Below are 8,311 nucleotides of genomic sequence, written 5' to 3' on the forward strand. Positions count from 1 at the left end.
AACACGTGTCAAAACTGGTGTTGAAAAACTAAATTTCTACTTTTTAATACCAGATGAATAGTCCGTTAATGAATAGTGTCACAGATAGGCCAGTGGTATAACGTCCATGGCACTAGTAGGCCCAACTATCAACGAGTGGCATGGATAGGCCATTTCATTAAGTATAATAGCATATTTAGGCCATTTTTCCCTTAACCAATTAATATATAGAGTATACAGTTAAGATAAATTATGAAACTTTTTTGAATGTGTTTGTTATTCTTCACATGCATGTAGAATTTTTAAGTTAGAAAAAAGAGCTCAAATCACATGTAGAGCATGTGACCGTGCGAAAGAGATGAAAATTACGAAGATATATTATTCAAAAAAGAGTCAAATATATCCCTCTACTATCTAAAATAGTTTAAATATATCATCTGTTATACTATTCGTTCAATTAACTCCCTATCGTTATAATATTGGCACTTATTTGTCCCTAATTTTGACGGAGTAACAAGTGGCACCTTAGAAACAAAAAGACTCACTCCCAATTTTAAATGCCAAACTCTAATTAAAAACCCACCCATTATCTTACCTATTACCCGACCCAAGAATTTGTACCACATCACCTACTACCGCAACTCCTTCTCCTCTTCCACCACTACCACCACCACGTACTCTCCTTAAATATTGTTCAAGTTCTGTTCCATCTTCCTCATCTTTCAAAGTCCCTTTCCTAACCTGATAGAAAGCAAAAAAAAAAAATGATCAAAGAAGATGGCAATCGGCGCCCCGAAATCGAATGAAACTAGAACCTGACAATAATTGAAGGACAGACAAATTTATGCACTTTTACCATTGGGGATTTCACGGAACCATTCCAAAGTGAAGCAATAAAGAACGAAAATTTATCAATCTTTATTCCATTAGCACCTCTTCGATCAAAGTTACTTTTTGTTCAAATTCCAAATGACGAAGGGGAGCATACCATAGTGGTTGAAATATGCCAGCTCAAGTTGTAGGTAAAGACAAACAATTCATACTCCGATACTTTAGTCTCCAAATTTCTTCTCTGTTACTTCATTATGAGAAATACTTCATGGAGTATTTTTTCTAAAATTGAGGAAATTAGTGCAGGTGGAAGCATTGGCGGAGAGTAAGTATTTCTGGTAATGAAGTATTGTTTATGGAATTAGCGGTGGTGAAGCCATCGTTAGGTGGAAGCACTTTTATTTTGGGTTTTAATGATGGTGAAACAAATGTTTATCTTTAAGTAGGGTATTTGGGTCGGGTAATAGGTAAGATAATGGGTATTTTTTTTTTATTAGAGTCGGGTATTTAAAATTGGGGGTGGGTCTTTTTGTTCATGAGCTGCCATGTGGCACTCCGTCTAAATTAGGGGCAAATAAGTGTCAATAGTATAATGGTAGGAAGTTAATTGAACGAACAGTATAACAACGAATATATTTAAACTATTTTAGATAGTATAGGGATATATTTAACCCTTTTTTTGTATATTATTTGATAAATCTTCTAAGAGAATATTTCTAACGAGTCATACAATTATCGGACCAAAAATATATTTTCTAAATGCAATAAATAGAGATGTTAATATAAAATATTAGGTAAAAAGTAAGTAACTTTTTTAGATTGAAAGTTTATTATTATTATTATTATTATTATTATTATTATTATATTATTATTATTAGAAGATTAAAAAGTTTATTACATTTAGACCAAAACATAAAATTAGGGTAGAGTTGCAATCTAACGCCTAATTGCCAACCCCAAAACTCCATTTCCAAAACCGGTTTTGACAGCGCCCTTTGCCCTTGAAAACTCTTTAACATTGCGACAACTTCAATTTCAATGGCGGCGAGGAACGCATTGTTGAAGTACATGAGAGTGGAAGCTCGTTTACCACAACTCCAAAACCCTAGACTCATCGGAGGCTCATTCACTCAGCTGTTCAAACGTCACTTCTCGGAGGAGGTTAGGGGCTCATTTCTCGACAAATCTGAAGTCGCCGATCGTGTCATTAACTGTGTCAAGAACTTCCCCAAACTCGACCCTTCCAAGGTCCTCCCTCAACATTTCTCTTTTTGTTTTTTAAATGTTAGTCCCTTAAGTTCTAGCATGTTTACCTCGTTAGTCGTTTAGTTATTACTTGTATAAATGTGAGATTTATGGATACGGTAATTTGTGTATAAATTGGTTAGGATTTTAGTTATATACACTGACAGTAGGGGCATTATAACCCATAACTTTCGACGTGAGTATAAATTTATGTGTAATAATCTACTAAACAGATAATAAATATAAACCCATAACTTTAAAAATATAATGGGTTCAATGATAACCTTAAAGGTTGAAACATAGAGTTTTAATCATGGATCCGCTTTATGACAGAAAGTGTGATGATTTTTACACCGTCAGTGTATTAACCTATTATAACAGGTTACTTACAATTATTTAGGAATCAAGTTATATACATTGGCAATATGATGATTTTTACATCGTCAGTGTGTTTAACCTAGAGGAGTATCTAGAATTTAAACTTAATGGGTTCAACCTTGCACTGAACTCATTATATTGTTAAAATTATGTGTTCAGATCTAATATTTAATGAAATTTTAGTAGGTTTTACATATATATATCTATTTTCTTTGTCGAAAGTTCTAGGTTCATCAGAATCCGTAGCCAAAAGGCTACATCCACCACTGGTTTAACCTATTATAACTGGTTACTTGCGGTTTGTTCTAGGTTACCAATCAATGTTACTAAATAGAGTTACCTGCAATTATCTTTTTAAAGACATTTTTATGCATGTTTTTTTTGTGTGGGTTAAATCCGTTTTAGGCATGTGGAAGGCTTGTTTTAGACTTTCTTTTATGAGTTTGCTACATTGGTCCTTGGATGCTTATGTATTGTCTATTTGCGTGCTTGCTGGTCCTTTGGATTGTAGCGAGCTGATGTTTCCTTTTGATCTATAAATGAATCTACTACGTGCAGTTTTTTACGACTAAGAAATCTTTGAAGGACAGTGGCACACGGTTCAAAACTTGGTGGATGATGGCCCCACCCCTCTACCCTTCTCCACTTAACTATAGGCTTTTGATAAAAAAAAAATGCTAGGCTTTTGTTTGTAGTCAGGTTCGAACACGTGATGTGTGCCTAACCCACGCGCCATATGTTGGGCTCTCGATGCTTTTTTTTTTTTGATGAAATAAGTTGTATTTCATTAACAAGAAGCATCCAGGGGATGCATAGGTTACAAAAAAAAGGGAAATATCAGCCCAATGACAAAAAAACTATTGTAAGGCTAAGGAGCTGATAAATTCCAAATAAGAGTCAGGGTTATATACAGGTGTAAAATTAACCCAACTAAAAAGATTAACTAAACATTTGGCCTTGAGTGCATGGTTGGCAGTTGAAATGCCATCAAAACATCTTTGATTCCTTTCTGTCCATATGCACCACAAAATAAAAGCAGCAATCATAGACCGTATCCTTTTGATGGACTTACCAACTCTCCAGGCATTCCAACTCAAGAAAGCCTCCCTGGCATTGCATGGCATAGTCCAGTGCAGTCCAAAAAATGACAAAAACATGTTCCATATACTTGGCAATGAAGAAACAAGTGATTAATTGTCTCTGGGTTGCAAAGGCACACGTAACATCTGTTAGGTAGTTGAAAATTTCCCCTGATGAGATTGTCCTGAGTTAAGCATGCTCCCTTTAAAGTGATCCAGCTGAAACATGTGACTTTTGGTGGTAATTTTGCTCTCCAGACAAGCTTCCAAGGCCATTGATCAATTAAGTCTTTGTTGGAGCTTAACTGAAGATAGCTTGCTTTCACTGAATAAGTGCCTTCCATGCTATTGCCCCACTTGAGTTTGTCACTGCTCGGGGTGTTGAAAGAGCTGTTCTGAAGGCTTTCAAGAAGTGCAAATAGGTCTTCAATCTCCCAGTCATTTAGGTCTCTTCTCTGGTTCAGTCTCCATGTGTTGTCCTCCCTGTTTTGAGCAATAGTAGAATCTGGGTTGGTTGCAACTAGGAATAGTCTTGGAAAGGCCTCCTTTAGAGTAGTGTGTCCCAGCCATTTGTCTTTCCAGAATTGAATGAGTGCCCCATTTCCCACCTGAAGAGATGTGTTGCAAGAGAAGTCATCCCATAGTCTCATGATACCCTTCCATAACCCAGTACCATAAGGTGTTCTGACAACATTGGTACACCAATGACTATTAGCCCCATACATTGCTTGAACTATCTCCTTCCAAAGGCCAACATCTTCTTGGTTATACCTCCAGTGTCATTTCATTAACATGCTCTTGTTGTGAAGTGCTAGGTCTTTGACCCCAAGACCTCCAAGTGTTTTAGGAAGTGTGACTTTGGCCCATTTGACTAGGTGGAACTTGTGGCTAGAGCTATTACCTTCCCATAGGAAAGATCTCCTAATCTTGTCAAGCTGTTTCTGCACTTTGACTGGAATTGAAAAGAGGGACATGAAATAGGTAGGTATGCTATCCAAAACACTATTGATTAGTGTTAATCTGCCGCCTAGAGATAGGTACTGCTGCTGCCAAGAAGCCAACCTTTTCTCAAACTTTTCAACAACTGCATTCCATATTTCCGTTGATCTCTGACTGGCACCCAAAGGAAGACCAAGGTATGAGGTAGGGAAGGAACCGGTGTTGCAATACATAACATCTGCCAACTCTTCCAACTCAGGAACCACATCTCTGACCGGCTCTCGATGCGTTTTTTCACGGGAATTAGCAAAAGAAACACTATCCATTTGAGCTTCGCATAGTTGGGACATATATAAAGGAGAGGTGTGGTTGGTGAATGGATAGCAACAAAAAATGTTGAATTATGATGAGTTCCAAGTCATTGGGAAGTACCTACCTAAGCACATGATGAAATGAGGCTGAGTAGAGCAGAATGGATTTATGGGCTTCAAATAGCCAACACAACTATTAGTGTTGCGGCGAAGTTGATTGATTGGTTAATTAATTTTTTTTAAGTGGAGATCGCCTGACAGTAGAGTTGTTTGGAAGTGCGTAGAGGAAGTAGGAGCAGTAACGTAATTTATGAAGAAAGGAGGAGAAAATGGAATTAAGTCAAAATTATGTAAGGAATGTAGCAGAGAGAGCTGAAATGCTGATGATATGTTAGAGAAGTGAGAAATCCTATGATGCCTTAATTTCCAGCATGCCCGTTTTCTACAATTTGAACACTAATTTTAGGTATAAACCTTGAGATTTGAAGATGCATCTTTCTTCATCCCGCATCGTAAGTGTTGTGCCCAAATTCCCGAATTTGCCAGAGTTGAAGCAACGCTCATTCCTCCATCCCATATTTGACCTCTTTTCATGTGTACAATCTAGTAGTTTGTCTCCTAGCTCTTAGCAATTAGAAGAAGGATGGTGAAGGAGAGAACAACCAAAAAGCTTTGTTTGCTGGCTTGTCGAGGGAACAGCATCGAATTACTTGAATTACTCAGTACTTGTAAGATAGAGAACACCTGGTAAAAGAGTCATGTCTTTATATTAGCCTGACGTGCAGCACTTTGTAGTATATGAATTGGAAAAGACTTTGTGTAACTTTTTTGGTGGCATGCTATGTAATGTTTTGGTAGTTTTTAACATCATTTACCTGGGATTCTAGGATGTATACCTTTGCCAAGATATCTATCAGAGATGCCACAGGGACATCTCATATGTGCTGAATTTATTTGGAAGTATTCTGATTCACCTTGTTGCAGAATGGTTTCCGATTATGTTTTCTTACAAATTGGAAAAAAATTTCCCATTTCAGTTACTCAGAGCTTGTAGTGCGAAAACAAGAAGTGTTAGTACATATTCCACTTAGAGAACAGTAAGGATGTGAAAATCACAACAGCGTTTCTTCTTTTTCTGCTTAGAACAGGATCTTACCCGTTTCTGTTCACCCTTGTAATGAATTTGTTGACATTTACCATAGCAACTATTTCTGTGCAAGGAATTTGGTTGATTCAGTAGTTATAGGACAGATGTTGACATTACATTCTGTACCCCTTTGATTTACTCGTACTTAGGTTTGAAGTTGTATAGCTCAATTTGCTCCTTATGCTACTATAACCCAACCATATCATGCTGTACTTTTTATTTTATCCTAGTTATTCTTGGGAGTGGTTTCAGTTGCGCGCAGATTATTTTAGGTTGTTAACATTCTCTATACGATAACACTTCCAAAATGTTATTTGCACCTGCAGGTTACTCCAAATGCTCACTTCCAGAATGACCTTGGCTTAGATAGTTTAGACACTGTGGAAATAGTGATGGCCCTTGAAGAAGAGTTTGCATTCGAGATTCCTGACAATGAAGCTGACAAGATCAGCTCCATTAATCTAGCTGTTGATTTCATTGCATCTCACCCCCAGGCTAAATAAGGGCCTTGAGGTTGCCCATATCTGTTCTCTCTATTCAAGTAGGACCTAGCTCTTCCTTTTTAGACAGTGTTGGCCTGTGGTTAAATGCATGACTTCTGGTCAACTCTTTTTAAGTTTTGGATAGTTCATAATGATGACAATTTTATATTGTCATAGACTAAATGGGCTTAATTGCGTCATTGGCAATGATTTCTATAGGGATAAGAATTTCATCATTTGAAATAAACAATCAGCAGGATACCGTTTACTAAAATTAGATATCTATAAAGTCATCTGTGTGTTTCACTTGTGTAGTTAGAGATTTGGCAATAGTCTACACATGGTGAAATTAATTGCTGTTTTCAAGTGAAAGGCATCTAATTATTAGTGTAGAACAGGTCTAAAGGACCAGTTATTCCCTATTTATCCTTAGTGTTTTGACCTAACAATGTTTACTCTGATTTGTAATTTTTGAATAAACTATCAGACGTAGAAATTTTAAAATCAGTCATCGTTTCAGTTTGAATTATTCAATTGGTTCAATATTTATTTGATATCTCAGGTAGGAGTGATACGACCATTGAACAGAAGATAACGTCGCTAATCCCTGAACTTCAGCGTTTGTTTGAAGTTTGAAGCTTTCTATTTTGTCATGTCTCAGGGTTTGAATTTTGTTTTCCACATATTTGTCCGACTATAGCTTAATTGCTTGTACAGTATTTCAATTCAATTTCTTTTCATAGAGATCAGAAATAACAAGGGATAGAAGTAATTTTACGACCATCTTTATATTTCTCTTCCTGTCATTTTGCCATTTAATTTGGAATACTTGAACGGTTGAGAAAGCGGAGGAATGTCTCATTAGTTATAATTAACCATTCCTTTAAACAATTAGAATTTGAAATAAATATAGAATGAGAGATATGTATGATATAGAATCAAATATAGAATTGTAATAAAAAGGATTTCAAATGTCAAAAAAAAAAAAGAATATTCATTATTCCAGTTTTGGATCTGTAACATGAGCATAAAAGACTGCAGTTGCCGTCTTCAACTTGCACCAATTGGGTGCAATCAGATTTCATTGCTATCTGCTATTTCTGGGTTCATCATTTTCCGAAAGAAAAATAAAAAGATAGAGTTACAAGAGGACCTTCAGAAAATAGTGCTAGAACATATAACCCTGATTGTTTGTAGATTTTCATAAGCAGTGAAGCACAGATTGTGACTAACAGATGTACAACAAAAATGGCTGCATAGACGTCCCACAACGAAAAATTTACATTCAACATTGAGAAAAGATTTTTAGCTTTTATACACGATAGTGCAAAGAAATTTTTACACTATCAGCTCTCTTAAAAGACAATTATAGGTAACTTTCTATAGCAAGCATGAACGGCAACTCGCAAGATATGGTAACTGACCTGTTACAGTCGGTAAAACTGTACGATTGCTCAGTATTACAATAACAAATTGTGGTTCACCTGATATTTTTAACCTTTATATTTGACCAATTCATAATCTCATTGATTAAATCATTCAAGAAAATGATGTTTGACATTCCTTTCAAAGTCTAAAGAAATAAATAGGAGAGAAGAAATACTTATAATTTGCCAAATTTGAATCCAAAGACAAGCACATTTTCAAGCAAAGATGAATTTGTAATAATTTAGACAATGTGTATTGAACCTATATGGCCATCGTTGATATATTTACTTTTATATATTTTGACATCCCTTAACGAAAATTCTAGCTCCGCCACTGATCGAGGTACTGCAAATATGCAAGCTACTAGAGAAAGCCTCAAAAACAGAGAGAGGGGATGTCAGCAAATATGTTGAAATCATTTCAGCAAACATGATAAAATCAGTTTCCTTCAAGCAATATACAAGTCCATAAACCAAAGCAGAAAGGTTTGCA

At 36.0% G+C, this 8,311-nt stretch overlaps 1 protein-coding gene across 1 annotated transcript; it reads left to right on the top strand.

Moving 5' to 3' along the window:
* Positions 1-1,735: 1,735 nt before the first annotated feature.
* On the top strand, positions 1,736-6,665 carry LOC104085887 (acyl carrier protein 2, mitochondrial-like). The gene is made up of 2 exons (XM_009590006.4): positions 1,736-2,058; positions 6,236-6,665. The coding sequence occupies exons 1-2, from the start codon at positions 1,849-1,851 to the stop codon at positions 6,410-6,412; spliced, it is 387 nt and encodes a 128-aa protein (XP_009588301.1). The 5' UTR covers positions 1,736-1,848; the 3' UTR covers positions 6,413-6,665.
* Positions 6,666-8,311: the final 1,646 nt, after the last annotated feature.

The sequence above is a fragment of the Nicotiana tomentosiformis genome, chromosome 5 (genome assembly GCF_000390325.3).
Source record: "Nicotiana tomentosiformis chromosome 5, ASM39032v3, whole genome shotgun sequence".
Classification (NCBI taxonomy): Eukaryota; Viridiplantae; Streptophyta; class Magnoliopsida; order Solanales; family Solanaceae; genus Nicotiana; species Nicotiana tomentosiformis.